The following is a 25,930-nucleotide window of genomic DNA, read 5'->3' on the forward strand; positions in this document are numbered from 1 at the left end:
TTTCCATTCGTTTGATGTGTTAGAGTTGTTGCTTTTGCCAGTAAAAATATATATTTCGTTGACCTACGTCATTTTAATTTTCAAAAAAAGGAAAGATTGAACAAATGAATTAAATGAATTGACTGTCATCAATGTGAAGACGGATATTGTTACGGATTATATAACCACTCAGGGTCTGATTTACAATCTACATTTATCATATTACAATTACAGCGAAAGAGCTATGCTTTTCGATTGAATGATTGTGAATCCGATATTCGAATTTTTCAGCCAATGTATAACACGTATAACGAACAATATCCTATTTATATATACTGGAATGCATACTTTGTTATAAAGCACCATTTAAATCCATTTAAAAGTATCATTTGTTTTCCAACCCTGATATCAACATGATATTTAGTCTTGGACAATTGTTACTACCATTGGCTGATTTGCTAGTAATAGCTTCTGCTGAATGCAAATCCGGAATTAGGATTATGAATCCAGACAGAATGAACACTAGGCTCACAGGATATAAAATTCGTACATTTGATAACATTTCCCCGATAATCTGTTTCGACAAATGTATCCGGAGACCAAGATGTAATTCTTACAACTATAACAGACATATATTACGATGTGAACTGAACTACAAACCTAAACCTGGTTTTGTCGAAAACTTTCATAACGAGGTTGGATTTGTTTATGTTGATGTTAATCATTATAGAGGGGTAAGTGTTTTTTTTATCCATCTTTAGTAAATTCATTTACTTTTAAATGTTAACCTTGCAACAGCATTAGTAAACTTGAGAAAGAAAATCTGTGAGAGACTTTCTATGTTATGTGTAGCTATCAGCTGCTGGAACATTTAAGGTTATTTTCTTATAAAAGATAAGAATGTAAAATCGAATTTCAAATTAACAGATATAAGAAGATGTGGTATGAGTGTCAATGAGACAACTTTCCATCCAAGTCACAAATTTATAAAAGTAAACCATTATAGGTTAAAGTACGGTTTTCAACATGGACCCTTGGCTCACAAAGCACAGTAAGCTATAAAGGGCCCCAAATATGAATAGTGTAAAACCATTCAAACGGGAAAAACAACGGTCTAATCTATATAAAAAAAAAACGAGAAACGAGAAACACTTATGAACTTATAAGTTCATTCCATTGTATTTGAATTTTGTTTTTGATATTACCCCTTCCTGCTAACAGTGTATCATTTTATTGTTTAACTGTGGTAATTGAGGGATTTCTGGTTGAATTAAGGAGGTACCCTTAACACAATTCATTAAGGTGCTTATTTTCAAGTCTATTAATTAGTCTACCAATGATTTATTTTATACATCATTGCATTTTATAACAAAGTATTAAATATCAATTTTTGGACGGATTATGAAAGTTCCACCAACATGTTACATAAATTGCTGATTTTGTAATTGTAGTCTATAGACATATCTGAAACTATAATATAAAATGTCATGTTTTGTGGTATGGCTGTATGTTAATTGACAGGTGATATTAATTTTGACAATGTTCAACTTATAATATATATAAATATTCAAGCAAACACTTTCGGAAACAAATTTAGATTAAAAATAATCAATTTATAATACATTTGCTACCATAACGATTACGTATTTTGTTTACAAAGCTTTAAATGATAAAATTATAAAAGTTTAACAAATAAAAAAGTGCATAATATTTATAATATTTTTAATGCATCGAAAAAGTACACCAAGTTATAAGCCTGATATCTTTGATTAGTTTTTAGACCTTAAGTAAACCTAGTTCTACCTATACTGGTTAATCATCTATAAGTTATTTATACATCTCTTTCTTTTGTTTAAAAAAAAGAACCTCCACAAAAGATCTGCTTTTGAGCACAACAAATTTTTAATAGTATCTTTATCGTTATATAAACAAAATTAGTTTCTGACAAAAAACAATAACAAAAACAAACATAACATAGCAAGGAAATAACAATTCTATTAGAAATGAACACATGGAAAAAGTTATAAAACTTCTGCCATTTCTTCTAATGACTGTTTTATAAAGAAGCCAATATTTTTAACACGTATAATGTGCTATGGTTGATATGGGTTTCATTTTGTTAATTTTTTGTCGATGTCGTGAAACTCATATATAAAGATGTTTGCTGCTCTTGTTTATGATTTTTTTTTTAAAGTTTAAATTACTTTTAAACTATATTGGACTAAAGTAAAGCTTTGAGCTTGTCACTCTCATTTGCTTACCGACCACACATACACATACACACATATTGTTTTCATAAAAAGCATAAAAAGCAAATAAGGAAATGACACGACAATGTGAATCATAAGTCTTTTAAATTCTTATATTGTACATCGAATATAATAATTGACAACTATCTAGTTGGTAAAGAATCAGATGATGAGAAACATTTCTTTTTTAAATGGAAACTTAATTATAAATGAAGAAAGTATCGTTTGAACCAAATATTTGGTATAACCGTACGGCCTCAACGATCAGAAAACCCCATACCGTATATTCGGCTATAAAAGGGCTCACTATCGACGAAGTATTAGATTGAGTCAGGATGCCACGCTACCTTATTTATAACAAAATAATTTCTGAAGAAAAATATGACAGACAAGAAACAACGACAACCACTGATCTACATGCTCCTGATTTAAGACAGGCACATACAAAATGTGGCGGGGGTACATGTTTGTGAGAGCCTACCCCCCGCTTCCCCCCGGACGTGTAACAGAGGTTTTACAAAAGTACACAAGACCTTTAAAAGTCAGTCTAACTCAAAAGATCGGTACGAAGTATAGAAACCACTAACGTAAAAACAATAGAAACAAAGTACAAATAATGTAAGCTAGATCAAAGCCAAGTACAACTAATACATGATTCTCATGTTCTCCACGACTGAAATATGTTACATGCTCAGTCCGATTGAAAATTTAACACATTTTTAAATTATCCCTATTTGAAGAAATGGTTTCAAAAAGAACATTATGTGTTGTGAATATTTTCCAGTAAATAACATAACACGTGACTAAATCACGCTACAGTTGACTTCTTACCTTTCCACTGGTCAAGTATGCTATGGGTGTCAAAACTTAATTACTAAAACAACATCCTCAAATAAATGTTTACATGAAAGGGGGGAAAGTAATACAATTGTGAATTGAAAAATTTTCCTAATGCAGAAATAGTATGATGTATAGTTTCCAACCAAAAAAAATATAAGCATTACTTTTGATGATAATTTATATCTATTAAGAGAGGGACGAAAGATACCAAAGGGAAAGTCAAACTCATAAATGGAAAATAAACTGACAACGCTTTGGCTAAAAAAGACAAACGGACAAATAATAGTACACAGGAGAAAACTAAAGAATAAACAACGCGAACCCAACCAAAAACTAGGTCTCTTTCATGAAAGGGAAGGGAATTGTAGTTACGACGTAAGGAACATATCCGATATCATTTGTGAAGCGGTTATGTTCTAATTCGCCAAGCTTAACCGAACATAAAGTATTTAGTCAATAAAACTCAACACATGTATACAATAGGAATGAGCTCTCCTTGTGAGTAGCACACTTATACTTTATTTTTTTTTAATTTTTCTTCAAACATCAAAATCATTTCATATATATTCATATTTCAACAGTTAATAAAACGTCCATCTGCACCAAATTGCTCATCCAAGCAAATCACACAATTTTCTCAATACAAAAAACACCGTATCGGGACTCCGTCCCACTAAAAATCAAAAATCAACAACAATCTACAAAACACAATAAATATAATTATTATTATTACAAATTATCTTGTCCCATCATTAAACTGTCTAACTCAAATCTATCAAAATGGGTGGGGTGGGTGGGGGATATGTATAACGAAACGGAAGGTATGCTACTCGGTAAAGGCAGAACGTCGAATAACTGGTTATAAAAATATCTTATATTTATAATGAGATTCTGCACGAGAATCACGATCCTACCCTCGTACAAACGGGTAGAATACCTGCATTGCGACATACAATAGCCAATCAAATCATACAATAACAAACCAGGTATGCAACCATGTGCTCATCAACACGTGTTTAACGTAAACAAACACAGACATGTGCTTCCGATACTATTAATAAATATATTTATGTTCTAATTCGCCAAGCTTAACCGAACATAAATTATTTAGTCAATAAAACTCAACACATGTATACAATAGGAATGAGCTCTCCTTGTGAGTAGCACACTTTCGAAATGACAAAGTAGATAAGAAAAAACGGGTATGAAAATTACAAGCCAAGATTCTTAGTAACGAGTAGTTTTTCAGAAATGTTTTCACGCACATATCCGTCTTTTGCTGTATCTGAAGACCATCTACCGTGTTTCTTAAATATTCTATCTTGAATACCAGCAGCAGCCTATGCAAACCAAATTTTGATTTGTCTAATCCCAAAGATTCTAAAGCCTCTAACAGTACTTCTCTGGCTCTTGTATAAGACAAAGGCGCGTGACCCCTTAGCACGTACGTGTTAGTCTTTTTACGATATACAACTGATCTAAATATGAATTCTATAGAATCGTGTTTAATGTTCGCTTGGTTCAAGTATGTCTCTAACATTTGGACTGGACAGGTAACCGAATATGTTTTGGAAATAAAAACATGAGTTCCTGCTCTTTGTTGGTCCGTTTTGCTTTTTTCGATAAATAAAGACATATATAATGAATGAAATAAAACATCTGACCTTTTTAAATTAACTAATTCTGAAAATCTTAAAAATCCGGCATAGCTAACGAGACACATACATGCTATTCTTCTATGGTTTAAAGTACTATTTGTTTTGCCATATTTCAAAACCAGTTGATTAAGAATATGAGGAGTTATTGGTTCCTTCTTATTTACAATGTGATGACCGATTGACCTTTGTGTACCTTCTTTTACGGAAGTACAAAGAAAAGAATCACAAGGATTTACATATCCAGCTAATTTGTTTGTCCATTGAATGGCATAATATGCTTCATCTATCTTTGCAGAAGAATTATTATTTTTTCGTAAGTGAATCAAATATAATGAGACATTATAATCTGATGCCGGTAAAGGCTTTATATTAAATAAATTACACCATTTACAAAAGCTATTAAATGCATACCTGTATTTCTTTCTAGTATTATCAGCTCTAGAATTTAAACAATAATCTGGAAGACATTTTGCAAGATTGCTAAGAGCTTCATTCTGTGGTATTTTATCTTTAGACCAACGACCAGTACTAAAAACATCTGCAAAACGTATAAATAAAATAAACAAATAATAATATTATAAAACTTTTTTTTTTTTTTTTTTTTTTTAATATCTCATATACATCGTACTATTCACTAGACCTTGCTATATCAATCAACATACATAGCCGTGTCAGAACCAAATTTGCAATACAATGCAAATTTCACATATTGTAAACATTTAACAATATGTACAAATAAACTCGAACATCATTAAGTCGCTTTCATCTTAATTGCCAGTATATCAGACTTAAAATGCTTGGTACCAAAAATGGAGTTTTTATTCTGTCCTTGAATAAATATATTTTGACCTGATGAAAAATCAAGAACTTCTAAAACGTAAGGTTGAAATTCCAATCTTCTATTAAAAATCAAAGACCAAAATGCCGATGATGGCCATTTTGGAACGATCAATGTTCCCTCAGCTCTACAGAGAATGAGGTGTTTAATGCTTTTAGCCACTAAACTTATCGGAGAAACCATCCAATTATTTTCCATTGTCCAATTTTGAGCGAAAGCGTCAATAGCAGTGCTTCCTGGATTCCAAAATTTGGAGTTGAACCTTTTCAGTTTTGTATTATGAAAATTAGCAAATTAATCGATTGTGTAAGGACCCCAAATTTCATTCATGAAAGTGAAAAACTGAAACGAGGTTTGCCAGTCATCAATATCAACCATTTTAAATATGAAATCAGCTTTGAAATTTTCACACCGAGGTATCCAAGTAGGACACAACGTGATACCCGACCTTGTACATATTCTAAAAATATCATAAGCTAAATGTTGTAAATGCAACTTTGTACTGCCTTTATTGATTATATTTACACAATTTTGGTTGTCTGTATGCCATTTAACTATTTTACATTTCAGATCGGGTTCAAACGAATTCAACGATAACTGAATAGCCCTGAGTTCACGCCAAGTGGAACTCAATTTTTTCTCATTTTCATTCAACATACAATGAAAAATCTTTTCATTTGATTCAACAGTATATGCACCTAAAGCTACATTACTTGCATCTGAATATATCATAATTCTCGGTAAAGAATCATTCAATAAACGTTTCTCATTAAGCTCCAACAATTTTTCCTGCCAAAATTTCAATTCAGCTAATACACATTTTTCATATACTAAATATAGTTTTGAATCCCACGTTTTTCTGTTTTCTATCGCGAAATATATATGCCTCGTCATTAAATTTGTGACATTACCCATAACTGGTGACATTGCTATAATTCTTCCGGCAAATTGAGCCAGCATACGTGCGTTCAAATTTGAAAATGATTTTAGTATAATATCAAGAGAATCTTTAGTGTCTTTAATTCTGCGCTCTGGCACCTTTAAAGTAAAATCTTTTGAATCCCAAATCAATCCTAACCATTCTAAAAACTGAACTGGTTCAAAAATTGATTTTTCTTCATTGACAATAAATCCAGCCAGTTTAAGTGATGACTTTACAAATTCAGAAGTATCTTTACAATTTTTATAACCTTCATCCATGCCTAATCCATCGTCAAGATAAAGAACAATATTAACACCATTTTCTCGCCAATACTTTACCATTGGTCTCAAACATTTAGTGAATATATAGGGGGCGCTACTTAAATCAAAAGCTAATACAGAAAAACAGTAAAACTTGTTATTCCAGGAAAAACCTAAATATGTTTGTTGTTCTTTACAGATGTCCAAATGAAAATATCCTGATTTTAAATCAAACTTAATTAGAAAATGATCTTTTTGGAAGAATTCCATTGCAATTTTCCAATCTTCAAATTTTACCTTGTTTTTCAAAACATAGAAATTCAATTCACTTAAATCTAAAATCAAACGCTTTTTACCAGTCTTTTGTGTAGCAACACTGAGAGGATTAACGACGAATGGTTGAAATGGTACTTCTAGAATACAGCCATTGCTAATTAGCTCAGTTACCGCTTCATTTACAAACAAACTATTTTTTAAGGCAGATTTATTATTCCGAAATTTCATTGGAGGGGGTTGTTTCATAAATGGAATTATATAACCCTTTTCAATGGTGTCCAACACAAATCTGTTGGCCCCAATGTGTTTCCAAAACTCTATATGTTTAAATAAGCTTGATTTTACTCCTTTAGCGATTTTTGAAAAATCTATATTATCAAAATATTTAACATGTTGAAAGAGAACATTAATATGACCAAATAGCATTAAATTGTCAACAAAAGTAATATACTCATCTTGTATCTTTTCACTTTGACAAGTTTCCAAAGGTTGGTTTGTTTGCAGCTTTTGGGCAGTTCCTCTTGAAGTGGCCAGTTTGATGACACTCGTAACAGGTGTCGTATGGGGTCGCCTCGCGGCGACGGAACCTCGGAAAGGGCTGCTGAGTAGCGTTGTAAGGCTGATAGTAACTGTTACTAGTATCAGTAGAGTTGGCAGGTCTAGAAACGGTGGCGGACGGTTTTGAGTACGGTTTTCCACGGGTTTTCTTTTCTTTGATGGTCTTGAGGGCCCTGCTTTCTGCTTGCCGTAAACGTTTTTCATCTTCTGAGTCTGATGCCAGGTCATCACTTTCGTATTCTCTGACTGTGGACCAGCCTGCTGGCGACTTGTCGGCAATTCGAATCAATTTATTCCTCCTGTTGATTTTAAGAATAAGGCCCGATATCAAATTGGTGCTAACGGAATCTTCCGCGGATGTACGCTTCTGAAGTTTTTGCAATTCGGAAACAATATCTGAGTTGAAGGAGTATTGAATCTGATTCCCTTCCCCCTTAAGCTTAACGGACACCTCCTTCTTGAGCTTCTTAGCTAGGGAGTCGTTCCCGGAGACTAACTCGTTCTTCAGAGAAGAAATCTTACTATCAAAATAAGAAGTAAAAAGTTCAAAAGTTTGATCACTTATCTGTGGTACAGAACTAGACTTGGCACCTGAATGTACTGGTGGCTCGTGCAAAAGCAATGTGTCCTCGTCGTCTGAGTGGTTTTCGGTCATTATGTGTATAACGAAACGGAAGGTATGCTACTCGGTAAAGGCAGAACGTCGAATAACTGGTTATAAAAATATCTTATATTTATAATGAGATTCTGCACGAGAATCACGATCCTACCCTCGTACAAACGGGTAGAATACCTGCATTGCGACATACAATAGCCAATCAAATCATACAATAACAAAACCAGGTATGCAACCATGTGCTCATCAACACGTGTTTAATGTAAACAAACACAGACATGTGCTTCCGATACTATTAATAAATATATTTATTCCATAACGGTCAACCAACTCGTGATGGCGTCCGTAAAGTTTACGAAGGGATGATTTCAACTTCACCATTTGGAACTCTTGGTTTAATAGCTTCCTTGTAAGCAGCAACCCTCTTTCAAGAAAATCATGATAGGAAATGCAAGCACGGGAATATCGTATCAATTGGGAGATATATACCCCGTATGCAGGTGCCGCAGGAATGTTGCTACTTAAAAATGGAAAGTTCACAATTGGAAAGCTGAAATCATCTCTTTTTTCGTAAAGTTTTGTTTTCAACCGACCCTCATTGTCAGTTTCTAGATGTAAGTCAAGATATGAGGCCGACTTAAAAGTCTCTGCGTAACAAAAAGAAATCGTACCCTTTGCGAGCGCTTTATTTGACTTTTACTATCTTTTTTTCTGCTTCTGGCGCACACATAATTATAACTTTACCGTAAAAGAGAAACAATAGAACAATTTGATCATCACTAATTAGAACTTTATGTGTTCAATACTGAATAAAAGTAGTTTTATTTAAAATAACAAAAAAATGCAGAAAACGGTTTATTAAATTTATTCATCTAACGAACCCATATGTATGGTAACAATCCCATCGGATTGTCTGAAAAAATCGTCGTTGTTGGACTCTGCGCATGAAGAATTAATGTCTTTTTCTTGGTTATTTTCCACAACCCATGGCTCAAATTGATGAGGTCAATTGTCTTTGTAGTTTGTCAGTAATCAGGAAAAGTGCTGTCCATACCGTCCATAGTGTAATTGTGCAGAAAAGTGATCGACATCGTCCAGTTTGAGACATTTCCCCAGCTTGTGACAGTGACGTAAGCACAATCACGTGATCGTTATTTAATTAAAAATCATTCATTATGACACGCGCTGGATTCTTTGACCTAAAAAATGCCGATTGATCAGGTTTGAACAGCATAATTGTACAAAACATGTTTTAAGACTAATATTTATTGATTTAATGAAAAAAAATCAACAACAATCGTGTCACGTCTCCTTTAAAGCATACCCGAAAAGAAAATATAGAATATTTTGCATGGTATTTCCTGAGTGTTAAAAAATTGCAGCGATAATTGGTAAAATCTTTGTAATTTTAGAAGCACTTGGCAATATATGTGAAAGAGGGACGAAAGATACCAAAGGGACAGTCAAACTCATAAATCTAAAAAAAACTGACAACGCCATGGCTAAATATGAAAAAGACAAACAACAGCACACATGACACAATATAGAAAACTAAAGAATAAACAACACGAACCCCACCAAAAAACTAGGGGTGATCTCAGGTGCTTCGGAAGGGTAAGCAGATCCTGCTCTACATGTGGCACCCGTCGTGTTGCTTATGTGATAACAAATCCGGTAAATAGTCTAATTTGGTAGATCACATTCCTGAACGGGAAGGGGATTGTAGTTACGACGTAAGGAACATATCCGATATCATTTGTGAAACGGTTATTCCATAACGGTCAACCAACTCGTGATGGCGTCCGTAAAATTTACGAAGGGATGATTCCAACTTCACCATTTGGAACTCTTGGTTTAATAGCTTCCTTGTGAGCAGCAACCCTCTATCAAGAAAATCATGATAGGAAATGCAAGCACGGGAATATCGTATCAATTAGGAGACGTATACCCCGTATGCAGGTGCTGCTGGAATGTTGCTACTTAGAAATGGAAAGATCTCAATTGGAAAGCTGAAATCATCTCTTTTGTCGTAAAGTTTTTGCAATCGACCCTCATTGTCAATTTCTAGATGTAAGTCAAGATATGAGGCCGACTTAACTGTATCTGAAGTATCCTTTATCTCTAGCTCGATGGGATAGATGCGTTCCACATAGTCACCAAATGTTGAATTATTTAGCGAAAGAACATCATCTATATAGCGAAAAGTAGAGTTAAAGGATATTGCTAACTTCTTATCTTTCTACCTAAGAAGTTCCTGCATGAAGTTAGCCTCATAATAATAAAGAAACAAGTTGGCAAGTAGAGGGACACAGTTTGTTCCCATTGGAATGCCGACAGTCTGTTGAAAAACACGTCCTCCGAACGTAACAAATATGTTGTCAACAAGAAATCAAGCATCTTGATAATATCAGTTTCAGAGAATTTTTTGTTTGAATCAGAATGTTCCTTTACAAAGTAGGATTTATCCCTCCCTAAGACAAGATACTTGTATCTACGTTGGTCATTTTTTAATGAAGCAAAGCAATACCAACTCTTTCAATTTATCTCTTAGTTTGGAATGTGGAATACTAGTGCAAAGAGTAGAAAAGTCAAATGTTTTAATACTGTTACAAGATGAAAGAGAGTTAGATTGTATGTATGTATGTATCTTTGGAATTTTTAAGTATCCACATCTGATTCACGCCCCTCTAGAATAGGCAGTTTCACAATAACTTTAAAGCCCGTCTTTGATTGCTGATAAAACAGGTGTTAATAATTTAGAAAGAAGTTTCGTGGAGCACTTGGAATACCCAGCAATATACCGTTGCCTGTAGGGACACCTATGTAGTTAGGTATCCAATACAGTGATGGAGGATCCAGTTCTTTATCTTTGGTTGAAATTCCGAAGGAACACAGAACAGACCTATGATTATCAAGGATTTCCTCTTTTGTAAGTGTCGTGAGGGTATATGTTGAGTTCCAAGTGAATTGTCAATACCTAATTCGTTTATCAAGCAGTTAATGTAATGAGTTTTACACACAAAAACGATGTTGTTTGGGGCTTTATCTTCGGGGACAACAACACATTTGAATGTGTGACAAGGCATTTACATTATATAGTCAACGAAGTTTTGGCATTCTTCCCTTTAACAAGCAACATCCGATCAGCGTGATCGGGAAGACATGCGCAATTACAATTTGACTAAAAAGGTGATGTAGGAGGTGCAAGTTTTATATAAACAGCAGCTGATAAATGTAAACAAAACAAATGCTCATGCTCATGTTTGAGGAATTTTTAGCTGACGATTTTGTTATCTTATCCACTGTGGTCAAAATAGTTATGCATGTTATGTTTGTAGTAGATATTATTACAAAAAAAGGTGATTTGACTTTTAAATAGTGAAAAAATATCATGAATCCAGTAATTCCAGTAAATTTGAACTAACTGATCCCAGATTTCAGACCACATGTTGTAAGATTTCCTTTTCAAAACTTTTTCTTGTACCTTTCTACGTGGGTTGTTTGCATCTTGAACAATTTGTAATGATGGGGTTTGCCTATTTACATGTTCATTCCAATCCAATACAGCTAGGTTTGTCCGAAGAATATACACTTGTTTCGAGAAATTAATTCTCTTGTCATGTTATTGAGGAATAGCATTATTGCAACTTTCCACATAATAACTGTCCATACAATGTACATAATCAGTTGGCGATTTGTATACCAAGGTTTTCATTAGAGCCCGACCTAATAACATCTCTGCTTTGGGATCTTTATTACATATTCAGTTTGTTTCAGTTTTACACTTCGATACTTCACTACAGTGTTCGTGATTGTTTTTATAATGTTCAACTATATTTAATAGACTTAGTTTAAGTTTCACTGGATCATTATTGCAATTTTTCATTGCCCAATACAGATGGGGTTTTATTCTTTTCGCTTTGTCCGATATCTCAGGGTGCCACGTTTGTCTTTCCTTATAAATTCGTCCAGAGCCAATGGTCTTTATTTCTTGGTCTATGTTTAGGGGGCATTTATTTTTACCTCGTATTCATCTTTGAGATTTTAAAAATATTCGTAAATCCCCCTTGTTCTATTTAGTTAATGTGTTTGTGCACTTGTACAATCCAAAGATATCGTTAAAACATGTAAAACCTTATGCGTTCTGGCACCAAGGCAAACTACATATATGTCTTGCATCAGTGACAATATCAATACCTACTTGAAGTTCTTCATTAAAATTATATACCTATATGGAGTAATTTTCTTTCAGAACGACAGGTCATTCTTTTTCAGAATCAACCCGGACGATACCATCTTTCAATGATATATGCTCCAAAGCATAAAATAATGACCTGTGTGAGGTCATTATTTTCCTTGATAAACATGCAATCTATGATTTACTTCAAAACTTTATTCGTCTAATAGTTTTTTGTTGCCTATTTGGAATTTTATTTTTTAAATTTCAATCGATGATAGGTGTAAAAGAAACCGTCATTGTAGTCCCGCATTTTAATTTTGGTTGCTTACTAAACGTCCAGTGGCAAATATTTCATGCATGTTCAGAACGTTACACACTGAATAGGAAATCATACTGTGACCTACATGTATTTATATTCGTCTTCGTGTCAGTTCTTAACTTTTTAAAAGTTATGTATACCTTTTACTCTATCAAATGATCAACTAATAAGATAATCTTATATTCTATTGAATAACATTAACTTAACTCACGAAAGGGTCGGGTGCGGAGGGTATATAATTATATCCTGATTATATTTTAATAAAATGTATTGCTATTCAAAAGACAATCTTTCTAAATTTTTCATTCGATTCAAGTAAAATTGTTTAAAAAAAAAACCACTTCTCCGCGATAGAAATAACATAACAAAAAAAAGGAAAAAAAACATACCCCCTCCCTCTTTTTCATAAGCTAAGTGGTACAATAAAGTACTTACAATGTGTCTTGTATTTGTCATACACCGTTATCGGATGGTTACAATACATTTGTGTCTTACTTCATGCAGTGAAAGTAATATTTTAATTGTGAATGGATAATATTTTTTAAAAGGTTATTATATCTAAATTATTTAGTGAGTTTTATTTCACATTCTAAATCAGCCGCAGGGCGTATTAAAACCTGAACGCATTAGAAAGGAATATCCCACGTTAGTGTTGTCGGTAAAATAGGATACTAAATTTTACAAATCTTTATAAAATTAAATTTCTGTTGACGGTATATAAGTCAGATAATGCATATTTCAAGGTTTTTCTTGTCGTAGAACACACCTCAGGGTGTCAGGATTGTCCAAAGAAAGACCTCCCTCCGGTCGGTCTTTCATTTGATCAATCCTGACACCCCTCGGTGTGTTCTACGACAAGAAAAACCTTAAAATATTCATTATCTATAACGCAATTTCCTCTAAACGATCAGTTTCATAAGACTCTTTCACCAGCTGTGACACTACCAGGGAGTACTTCTGGAAATAACTATTCAGCGTCGTCTCGACAATGGTACCAATATTAAATGTTTGACATAATCATGAATATTGGTTTGGTAGTATTCCTGACACATACAATTCATGAGACATTCTTAAATTACAGAGCTCTTTGTCTCCCATATGCGATGAGCTAGACCAGAGTAGTTCATGTTTTTCCTCACATTTAAGTTTGCATACTCCAACATGACCCTTATTATCAGTTGATTTTAGATCTAATTGACTTTTACAAACTTTTCCATGGCTTATCACTCTTTGAATAAGGTTCTCGATTGATGTTTCCTCATTATATGTTGTAGAAAGAACATTCCAAGAATGGTACATTGTTTTCCGCAGCCGTATGTTGATCTTCATGTGGTTGTGTTATGTTGTTTTTACTGTAGAATGTCATCACTTCAAATAGCATGTCTTTATTTGTAGTCCTGTTTTGATTCCCACCACCCATTGATTTTTCAATATCATTGGTCCTTTCATATATCAAATTCCCCTCATCAACAGATCCAGATTTTTTTTCCTTCAATTGGTTTTGGTTTTTCTTTCCTCGTTTCATTCATTCTTGTAACACTCTCAATTCTATCCTTTAACTATTTTCGTTTTTTCTGAAGGTTAAATATTTCATTCATATTTAAGTGCTTCCATGATTATGAAAAAAAGTCAATTTCTAAATTTCCCTCCAAAATTTGATAGCTACTGATGTTGGACATTCAATTTTCACTCAAAGCAGGGAGGTAAATGAAAATTGAATTTTATTAAAAAAAACAGAAATCTGTTACTCTACATTTTTGTGAGTGTTTTGAGAACATGGTTTAATGTTTTTGATCTTCTATTTGTATTTGTAATTTGTAATTCAATTATGGAAAACTTTCCCTAAAAATATATTACATGTGGCTTTTCTCCCCACTATCAAAATGCTAGACATCACTACTTATCTTGGGTGAACTTGGGAAACAACGGCAGACTATATATATTTGATAATCAATAGTGTCAATTAGTGTTAATGTTTTTGTGCACTTGTACAATCTACAGATATCGTTAAAACATGTAAAACCTTATGCGTTCTGGCACCAAAGCAAACTACATCTATGTCTTGCATCAGTGACAATATCAATACCTACTTGAAGTTCTTCATTAGAAGCAATTCCCTAAAAATATATTACATGTGGCTTTTCCCCCCCACTATCAAAATGCTAGACATCACTACTTATCTTGGGTGAACTTGGGAAACAACGGCAGAATATATATATTTGATAAACAATAGTGTCAATTCGGCAGCTTTTACATTTATCTTAGGTATATAAATCACAGTTTAATATACTAATGTGCTTCGTGTAAAGATAAAAAGACACTTAATTGGACGTCAGAAATTTTAACAATCCCCAAACCCAATCAACAGTGTGCAACATGATACTGGCACACCTAAAACTGTTACACATAACATTTTTGAAATCTATAATAAAATGGAAAACCTAAATGTCAAAATTATTCTTTCTTTGTCTGTAACAAAGGAACAGACACTTGCAATTCGTGCGTTTTTTAGTCACAATATATACCCTGCCACGTCCTATCTGTGTTTTTGTTTGATTGTTTTCTTTGTATCAATCTAATGAGTTAATAAAGCTTTTTTCAACTGATTGTTATAGTTTGGTTTTATTTTTTGCTGTTAAAATCACAGTTTAGGGGACGGTTGAGCGCTCAAAAACATGTTTAACCTTGCCACATTATTTATGTCCTTTCCCCCAGGCCAGGACCATTTGTTCAGTGGTTGTCATTGCTTTATGTCTGTCATATTTGTTTTCCGTCAATTGTTTTGTCATAAATTAGGCAGTTATTTTTCTCAATTGAATTGTTTCATATTTTTCATGTCGGGGCCTTGTATAGCCGACTATAGGTATGTGTTTTTATCATTGTTGAAGGCCACACGATTGCCTATGATTGCTTACATCCACCTCATTTGAGCTTTGGTGGATAGTTGTCTCATTGACAATAATACTCATCTTTATATGGAAAATGTTTGAATATTTTAACACTAAGATAGGCGTTTTTTTCCCAAAATAATGCTAATATTTCCAGTTGATGTATATTTATATTTGTTTCTTAAAGCTTTGTATTGTCTTGATAATTCAACCTTAGAACTAGAAATATCTGACTTTTTCTTTTTGTATCTTATATTGCGTGATTCTTATATTCTTATATTTGGAAAACCTTGCATTTCGTCGGTTTTGATGAGTTCTCTTTTTCGGACATCATTACTTGGTCTTGATTCTTTTATTTTGTTTTATTTTGATCGATAGGTTAAGTTGGCTATCACTTTTCCAAATACAATACATGTGGGTAATTATAATATACTATTTATCTTATTTCTTTTTATATTGTTCGATTTAAAAAAAAATGTATGAAATGCTGCTGATAATTAATACAATATTCAGTTTTTCTTCTTTACTGATGTTTTATTCTTTTCAATATCAGGATCCTATGTATGACACATGCCTTGGAAATCCCTGTAATCCTGGAGAAGTGTGTGAAACCAAAAAGGATAGAAATGTGTTTTGCGTCAAGGATCAAGGTAAAACGAGTACTTATACAAGAAATAGAAATACATTTAATATTTGTATGCCCTGCCTACGATAGTAGGCTGTCCGTTTGTCTGTCCTTCGTTCGTCCGTTATATCGTTCATTTCTCCGCCCGTCATACGTTCGTCCGTTAGTTCGTTCTTCCAGTATCAGGTTTTTGGTTAGTATAACATAAGGAGATGTGTAATGACTGACAATGAGACAACTATTCACGAAAGTTCAAACTAAGCGGATGTAAGAAATTTTAGACAACAATACGGCCTTCAACAATGAGAAAACTCCATACCGTATTGTCGGTTATAAAAGGCACCGACATGAAAAATACGAAGGAATTTGATTTAGAAAACTAACGGCCTAATTTATAGTAAAACAATTTTCGAAAAAACAAATATGACAGACATGAACCAACGACAACATCAATTTGTGATAACATTGCAAATAAATACTCAATGCAAGAACTCTTCAGAATCGCTTGCTCATGAGTTGTATTATTACCAAGTTTCTCATACCAGTTAAATTCCTTTCAAATTGTAAAATTATCTGACAGGGTTATGAGGTCAACACTATACTAGTAGTACAACACAAACTAATTGACCCATACCATCTGCCTTTATCGCAATTAAAAAAAGATATGTTGTCGTGTATCTGAGATCGTAAGAAGTAGCACACTCGTCTGATCTGTGAATAACCGATTATGCCTTATTCCATAATGATTTTTTTTTATAAAATCAATCTGTTTAAGGATGCAGTTAGGTGAAATTTAAAAAAAAATAGAATTTAGAATTGATATTTCAAGTCAAAAGAGCATTAGTAAAAGAACAAAATAAGCTTTACAGATATAGACTTCTTACTCAGACTTTTACCTTATATTTAGCATTGGCACTATTAGGGTATCAAATCGTAAGAAAAAATCTAGAATTTGCTAAAATTTTGGTAATGACATTTTTATGACCTATTGCAGTCTTCTATGAAAAGAAAAGTGGTTGATTTTGGTCAAAATATTATACCCTGTATAGTAGGGAAAAAACTAAGTTGTCCGAAGATCTGACAAAAATTCATAAACCTCACCTAAGTACATCCTTAAGCACGACGGGTATAGAATGCATAGCATGTCAATGTTTGGTGTTGATAATACATCTTGTTTTTTTCCATTCAGTATGGATTCACGAGTTTAAACATCAGATAAACTGGTTGCATCTCTGTTATAGACACTAACCAGTCTATTTTAGTAATAGTGAGCCCTTTATATCAATTAGATGTAAAATACATTATTAAGTGTGGAGCAAGGGATTTTGTCATCAACATAAGATAAATCGGTGTTGTAGTCTGATTTGTACAATGTTGTATCGACAAATCAAGTTCAAGAGCAAAGTACTTTTATCCTTTGAAAGAAGCCTATATGTGAAGTAAAAACCTGTGTGTTCGTTTTGCATTTTCATGGCGTTGTGTTCTGTGTCCAGCCTAAGTGATAATCTGCATTTGTATAAATCGAAACTCGGCGATAATGTGGACTATATACACAATCATTTACCATAGGTCTGTTAAGAGCCAATCAGCCAGTAAACCATACCCTTTTACCTAGTTAGTTAATATTTGGCACATTGGTGCACCTTAGTATTAATATAAATAACAGCACAACTTTTTTTTGAAAACATTGAACCAATTTTGAGGTTTTTTTGGGCGCCATCATTTTACAGATGAAATAGCTCTAAAACAGCACAAATAAGCAATTTTCTGCATATTTTGCTGGTTTAAATAAATAAGGATGGCAGCAAAAATATAATAGTAATAATTTTTCCTAGTAATGCATCACGTTAAGTGTAAGAATATGTATAATTAATAATGATGTCTATAAAGTGTATGATTGTATAATCTTTCAGTTCAAATATGTCTTAATAGTGGGGCGGCTTAGTACCGAAATTTGGTGATACAAGCATAGGATTTGGCACATACGTTCTTTAGGGTGTACTTTAGCATATAAGAGGGGTAGCCAACTCATTTTTGTATTTTTTCACGGCGGCCATCTTGAATATAAAATTGACATCATTTTGCTAAACATTTGAAACTTTTTAACAAATCGACACGTTTTAATGTGACATTGGCCATGAAAATTATTTCAAATACAACAAAATGACATGAAAATATCTCAAACACTCAGACAATACTTGTAAAAATGAATCACCACTTCCGGTTAGGGTTGTAAAAGTTCATACGATCGAGTTAAATAATAGTGGTAAGGATATGCTGTAAAAATGTCCGTTTGGTATATAGTTAATTATTTGAGACATACAGGAAGGTCGATTTATGTATTAATCTACCATATTTACCGATACTAACAGCTACATGATCACAATGTTGTACAGATCTGGTTTAGCGGACTTGCATCTACCAGAACTTGTTTTCTTGCATCCACATTTTCCTCCTGGCAGGATTCTGCAATGGCTGCTTACTGTGTCCAATTTGGAATCCACAACCCATTTGCAGTCTCATTAATACATCCCAAATCGCCCAGACTAGGTATTCAATTCCCTTTCTGTCGTTTAATCGCTTAATGTCTTGAGTGATAGAGAGTGCATTTACTTCATGAAAAAGAGGGATTAGTTTTCCCTTATTGTATATCCTTCAGCTGACGATTTCAGTTGGTCAGTTGTGTCTGCCTGACATAAACAACATTTGGTCCAATTAGTTTCCCTACTATCTGTTGAGTAAGCTGACTAGCGAATTCTTTTCGCCATTTCAAAAAATCAACTATTATATAAACAAACTAAATCAACATCAACAATTTAACGATAGAACGATAACGCAAATATTGTCTGAATAAAATATCTCAAAACTTCTGATATTCAGGTCCAGGAATTATTCTTTTACCATCTGTTTAGCACTCTTTTGTATTGAATTTACCTGAATTCGGGTAATCCATGCAATTAAAAGTTTGCCTACAGTCAGCCCGATCGTTCATTCAGTATCATTTAACTCCCGTGATATATGTACACGTTTCAGAGGAATACATCCCCTCTCCTTGTCTCAGTTCTCTCGCGTTAAAACATCTTGTCGATTCAGGTACGACTCCAAGACTTAATAATTGGGCCAATCATGGAGTAATTGGGAGCACTTTAATCTTATAAAGCTGATATTGGACCCCACAAGTGGACTGATTTCAAGCAATGGTTAAGGACAAACGCCAAGTAAAGACTAATTCAGTGGTTGTCGTTTGTTTATGTGTTACATATTTGTTTTTCGTTCATTTTTTTATATAAATAAGGCCGTTAGTTTTCTCGTTTGAATTGTTTTACATTGTCTTATCGGGGCCTTTTATAGCTGACTATGCAGCATGGGCTTTGCTCATTGTTGAAGGCCGTACGGTGACCTATAGCTGTTAATGTCTGTGTCATTTTGGTCTCTTGTGGCTAGTTGTCTCATTGGCAATCATACCACATCTTCTTTTTTATAAACATTAAGAATTGGTATGAAATGAGGTCCAAATACTGACCTCAACCGTCGATTTAAATCAATAACTATCAAAGAACTACGATTTAAACATTGGCATGTTGTAGTATGGATCAAATGTAAGATATTTGTATAACCGGAAAAGAATAATCAACTGATATATGACCGGAAGTGATGTTTTAAAACTTAAATAAGACAAATAAGCCTTCATTCACTCTATCTAGTAACATTTTGAATAAAATCCAAGCAATGTGTATGCAGAAAGGTACCTGCATTTGATGTCTTTTATCTGGATAGGTATCGTTTTGAAAATCAAAGATGGCCGCCATGATGGGATGAATTTTTGTCGTGGCTAAACCCCCTCATATGACTACATACACCTGAAGGCATGTTCTCACAAAGTTTCATGCTTGTATCAACATTTGCATGATTTGTGTGGTAAGCTGCTCAACTATAATTAGCTAAATGTAAAAAATGGCTGATTTTGGTAATCTTTCAGAGTCAAAATACTCCAAGACATATCTATCTGCAAAGTTTATCTATATATACCCAATTGACAAAAATACCCAGCTCGGCAAATAATGTTGGTGTCTGGTACAAAATGTAGATGTCACAACATAATGGAATAACTTGCATATTCAAATTTTCTCAATTTTGCCGCCTCATTTGTAACTGGTGATATATGATAGGAGCTGGACTTATAAATAAATATAACAGCAAATGGAAAAGAATAATTAATGTTTCATTTAATACTTTAAGAAAATAATCATACATTGATACAAATTATTCATTATAAATTTAGAGGCTCCCAGGAGCTGGAATAGCTCGCATTGACAAATTACGCATCTACAAAACGATAAATTTTTTAAATTTTATATACCACTGACAGGAAATAAAATAGACGATTTTTTACTGTAAGTGGATGCAGTTACAAAAGTCTTCCAAACAATGCGAAAAAAGGGGGGAATCATTTTTTGCAAAATAGTTATCCAATCTTTTTCATCATGTCCAACTACCCCTTAACATAAGATCTATACAACAAAACAATTGCATCCATTTGGTTTGGCATGTCAAAATACAGCTTAATATCAATATTCTTTAAAATCGAAATTAAACAGAAAAGTAGAAAATTTGACCATTTTTGTGGCCATCTTTAAAAAATTGTCCTTGTTTTGCTGGCATGTCTAACTATTCCTAAATGTCAATTTTCATTGAAATTGGACAAAAATAACAATTTGACCCTTTCTAAGGTCATCTTGAAAATGTTTGCCATTTTGGAGGGAAAACAACCTTACTTTATTTAGCATGTCAAACTACCATTACTATCCCTAAATAACAATTTTCATTGAAATCAACCAGTGTTGAAATTTTTACTCTTTTTGGTGGCCATCTTGAAAATGTTTGACATCAGAGAATGATTTACACATTGTGCTCATCTTTTCATTAAAGTTTCATTTTAAAAGATTAGACCAGTCTCAGAGAAACAAGATGGACAAATGTCATGTAAGTAGAAGAAAATTTACAAGTTTGGACACAACATTCAAGCATAATACAGCTCTGAATTTGTATTGGGATTAAATATTTGCCAAAGTATAGGTTTCTGACACAGAATGAAAATGGTACAAAGACATTGTTTGATGGATTCAGCATATCAAAAGACTCCAATAATTTAAATTTTGATCAAACTTGACAAGACTTAGTTTAATTTTGGACCCTTTGGACCTCAATGTGAACCAATTTCATAACAGGGCCCAAAATCCAAAAACCATATACAGGTTAGATTCAGCATATCAAACAACCCTATATATATAAAATTTTTGGTGAAATCAAACACAGTTAAATTTTAGGCCCCATTTTGAACCAACTTGAAAACTGTGTCCAAAATGAAAAAAGATAAATACCTATTTATATTCAGAATATTTCTATATGTAAAAGAACCCCTAGAGTTCATTTTTTGTTTAAATCAAACTAAGTTAAAATTTGGACCATTTGGACCTTAAAATGTGGCCGAATTTGAAAACCGGACCAAAATTAAAAATCTAAAAAACGTTTGCATTCTGTATATTGTATATCAAAGAATTCAAGAATTCATTTTTTGACGAAATCAAACAAAGTTTTATTTTGGACCATTTGGACATCAATGTGGACCAATATAAAATGAGGCCCAATTGCAACATCTAAAATTTAAATATATGATTAGTTTAAGCATATTAAAAGAACCCCAATAATGTATTCATTTTCAATTTCTTCTTGTCCTTAACATGCATGCAATATGAGCCATTGGACATTAAGCAACCAACAACCAATCAATTAAAGTCATATTAAACGAGTGACTGGTGAAAAATTGTGTTAATCCAATTATTGAACCAATGCATGAATACATCGTAAACTAAGTCTCATGTGTACAATTTTATCATTTTTTACGTATCCATATTGTATAATCGTCAAAAAAATATTGCACTCAGTCTGTTATGATGTGAAAATATGGCAGCTAATTAATTAATCGTGTTTCGAAGCCGAAGTTTACCGATTATCACCCTAGAAAACAATCAACAATCAAGAAGCATGGATATTGAGCACGTGTATAATATGTTCAATAAGATAATGGTTTATTTCAATGACGGATCAATGCGTATTGCGATCATCGGATTTTAACGAGAAAGGTCACGTTGAGTTCACTGCATACGGAAAACATGTCGGCGAACTATTGTCTGGGAAGCCAATAATTTAAAAAAAAATCTTCTAAATTTGGACAAGTATGACTTTAATCTAACAGATGAAATATCTTCAAAAGTACCAATAAAAAGCTCCCCCTTTTATATTTGAAATGGAATGTCTGAAAAGTTCATCAGTTTATGCATGGACACTATTGGAGCCGCCCACTATAGTACCACAAATTAGTAAAGTGATTTTCTATGGGAAAACCAGTTAAAAAGAACCTGTTCAGTAAAACTGATGTATAATTATGTAATTATATATTAAGTGATTACATATACTTTGTATGATAACCATATTAAACAAACAGATAAAATTAATGAGTTAAAAAAATCTTACCTATATTTTTCTTCTAGACATGTATTTAGTTTGACCTGGCTATTGTCACTTTTACAAAATTTTTCATCTTCATTGATCATTGCTTGCATAGGCCTACAAATAAAAAAAGTGTAAAACTATAAAACAATTCTTTAATTTTGTTATATATGCAACAAAATATTTAAGACATAAGTCAAAGCAAAGTCAATGAAGCAGGAAATGTAGGGTAGTGTAGCATAACACCGCATGTAGTTTAAATGTATTTTCTTTCTTCTAAAAGGGATCTACATGTATCAGTACATGTACATGTAGCTATAGGGTCCTAAAATAGAATAATGGCCCAGTTGTTCATTAGAAAAGATTATTCACTGGATAAAGTTGTCTAGTGTTTTGTTGGATGTATTAGTATGGATATTTTCCACTAGATTAAATTTTTTTTAGTAGACAAAGAGCTGAACAACCTTTGTGTCTTTGATTATGAATTCTCACATGTTTATTGAAGATTTATCAAAAGCTGAGGGATAAAATTCACAAATGCAAAGAAGTTTTGAATTGATTTCTAAATTAATGTGTACATTTTTTTTACATTCTGAAGCAATATTTTAAAGTAATATATCACTACAATTTTTACAAGGTCCCTAATTCACATGTGATTTTAATGTATTTTGAACAAGATTATCCTGGCCAAGTCATCTTCGCTAGCCAAGGGTTACGATCCCTTCCCTTCCTCCCCACTCTTGGCAGATTAAGCCAACATTTGTGATAACAATGTTATGCCATCTTTCGGTTGATTAAAGTCGCGCCCATTCCGAATTCATTATTCTTGACCAATGGTAGCACTTGAACTCTCTTCAGTGTGGAGGTGAAAACATGGTAGCGTCTAGAGTTTACAAACTTGGTGAAGCAGGAAACGAAAATATACGATTACATTCCAACATTTGTGCAAAAACATACACAGGAACTTCTATAAGTTGCTTAAGAACATTTAAATTGTCACTTAATATCGTCGTATGTTTCGAGGGATAAGATTCCCTGCACAATTAGCACGTGCCAATTGTTTATCTACATTTTCTACATTTACACGTGAAAATGAAAATCATTACCTTGTGTCTCCGAAATCTATCTTAATCCGCCAAGGATGGAGAGGAGGGGAGCGGATCTTTACCATTGGCTAGCAAAGAAGGGCCAAGTCAGAACTGAAAATATTAGAGAAATGGAATAAAATCCTGTCCTGCTAAATGTTAAACATGTTGAAATAAATTTTGATTATTCTGGTCTAGAAATTCAATTAAAACATTTTTTTAAGCAGAACATAAATATTCTACCCTGGTTAATACATGTAGCTTGATAATTAATATTCTGTCATTAGCTGGCAAGGATATAAAAGATTTTGACCATTCTACCCCTTCCCCCGTCCCTTTTCTCAGATTCAAATGGTCGTCCCTTTACCCTGTCCAACACAGAAAAATGTATATAAAAGTGATATTTTTTGTTTGCACTTTGCCATAGGAAATAAATAAGAAGTCTTAGAAACAGGCGTAAATGAATATTCACATTCCCCTTTACCCCCTTTTTTAATCGAGAGTCCCCTAGTTTTAGATTGACCCCCGTCAGGAATAAATAAAAATTGATTGTAAGATTTATACCTGTTCCTACTGGAATAACTCGTCCTGTATACAACCCGTTATGAAGGATGAAGATCCTCGGTCAGCCTTGGCTTTGCTGAAAGAGGGTTGGTCGGGATGTTGACATCTTGCGTGACTGTTATGCCAATGAATTCCATAAAAGTCCCTGTACTTCGGGCATATTCTAAAACAAGATGATGTAACAACCATGGGAAAATAAACCACTCCTAGTCTTATATAGAATAAGTAGTCTTGGAGGAAATTCGCCAACATAGTTTTCAGTATTATTCAGCCTCGGACTTCTAAGATGAACGATAGTCTGTATCTGTATGAATATGTTTGGATACCAAAACTGGTTGTAATACAACGGTAGAGAGAGTGTCGTTGAATTATTGACGGTGCCTTAGAGCAGTTTTGACGCTCTCAATGCTCGGCGCGAGCATATTGCCATATACAGTGTCTTCCAGGTGATTCAACTCGATCACTGTTTTAACTAAGAATGATTTAGAATATTGTTATGTTTTGGTCGTTGAAATCTCAAAACACTTGATGTTGTTCTTGACTTGATTTTCCACAATATTTATTCACTAAATTATTGTCTGGTAATTGTCAAATTTATTGGCAGTAATTATTTTTTTGGGAAATGTTTTTTTGATCTTTAGTGCATTCAAATATTTTAAATAGTTTGTTATATATTGATGTAAAATACTGGGATAGCCCACATGACCCCTCAAGTTTAAAAAAGTCTCAAACTTCACTGTAGACGTTGTCTGCCAAACCATCACTGGAAGCTGACATGTTTTGAGATCTTAATCAAGGGAGATAAGTCAATGGAAGAGCATAAAAGATGGACTCACTGGTTTCAGACATTTGATTGATTTTTGCACTTGCAGTACATAAATGTCGTGTTTACATTTTTTTTTTATCAAATTGATTATATAGTCTTTTAGATTATTTTATGTGCCATTTTTTTTCCAATTGTGTTTAGAATTTAATTCAAATCAAGATAAAAAGTGTAAATTTAGGACTAAAATCACCATTCCTCCAATTTGTACTAATGTACATCTAGTAACCATTTGCCAACTTTTATTTTTTGTTATGATATAAACCATATTCAATGTTAAAACTGATATAAGTTGCATACATATCGGGAACAGGTCTTGCAACATATAAGCAAATGACAACCATATAAATTCATGTATGAAAAAACACGACTTTATGTCCGGGCTCCTTGCAATGTGCCAAATCTTTTAAATTTTCATTTTTGATTGATCATAACATAGAACAATGGATGTGTTCCTGCTGACTTTACTCTTAAAACTCAACTACCCATTTCAAATGCGTCTGGGTCATTTTTAAAAGGCATAAAAAGGTTGGATTTTCCATATGGTGTCATTATGAATTTACGCATTATGCTAATGAGACGGTTACTAAAAATAGATACGATTTTTGGAAAAATTAAGTGGTAAAATTCTTTTATTAAATGTCAAAGATTAAAATGATGTATCAGAATTTGTCAAGTTGTGATTGTTGATTTGGACGATTTTCTGAATATTGCATGGTTTTCTGGCGGATTGGCTCTTT

General features: G+C 33.2%; 2 protein-coding genes across 2 annotated transcripts in view; one reads left to right on the plus strand and one right to left on the minus strand.

Moving 5' to 3' along the window:
• The first annotated feature begins 355 nt into the window (after window positions 1-355).
• LOC139483252 (uncharacterized) overlaps window positions 356-25,930 on the plus strand; it is a 63,070-nt gene continuing 37,495 nt past the window's right edge. Inside the window, exons 1-2 of the mRNA XM_071267282.1 lie at window positions 356-713; window positions 16,137-16,233. Of these exons, the coding sequence (XP_071123383.1) occupies window positions 393-713; window positions 16,137-16,233 (418 nt within the window). The 5' untranslated portion in view covers window positions 356-392. The remainder of the gene's footprint in view (window positions 714-16,136; window positions 16,234-25,930) is intronic.
• LOC139481871 (uncharacterized) lies at window positions 5,144-8,365 on the minus strand. The gene is made up of 2 exons (XM_071265383.1): window positions 7,478-8,365; window positions 5,144-5,273 (listed from the first exon to the last, which is right to left on the minus strand). Exon 1 carries the CDS (start codon window positions 8,233-8,235, stop codon window positions 7,489-7,491), a length of 747 nt encoding a protein of 248 aa, XP_071121484.1. The 5' UTR covers window positions 8,236-8,365; the 3' UTR covers window positions 5,144-5,273; window positions 7,478-7,488.

The sequence above is a fragment of the Mytilus edulis genome, chromosome 7, assembly GCF_963676685.1.
Source record: "Mytilus edulis chromosome 7, xbMytEdul2.2, whole genome shotgun sequence".
NCBI lineage: Eukaryota > Metazoa > Mollusca > Bivalvia > Mytilida > Mytilidae > Mytilus > Mytilus edulis.

Excerpts from the sequence above, each read along its gene's own strand:
- LOC139481871 (XM_071265383.1), bottom strand. The coding sequence starts at position 8,235 with ATGACCGAAAACCACTCAGACGACGAGGACACATTGCTTTTGCACGAG.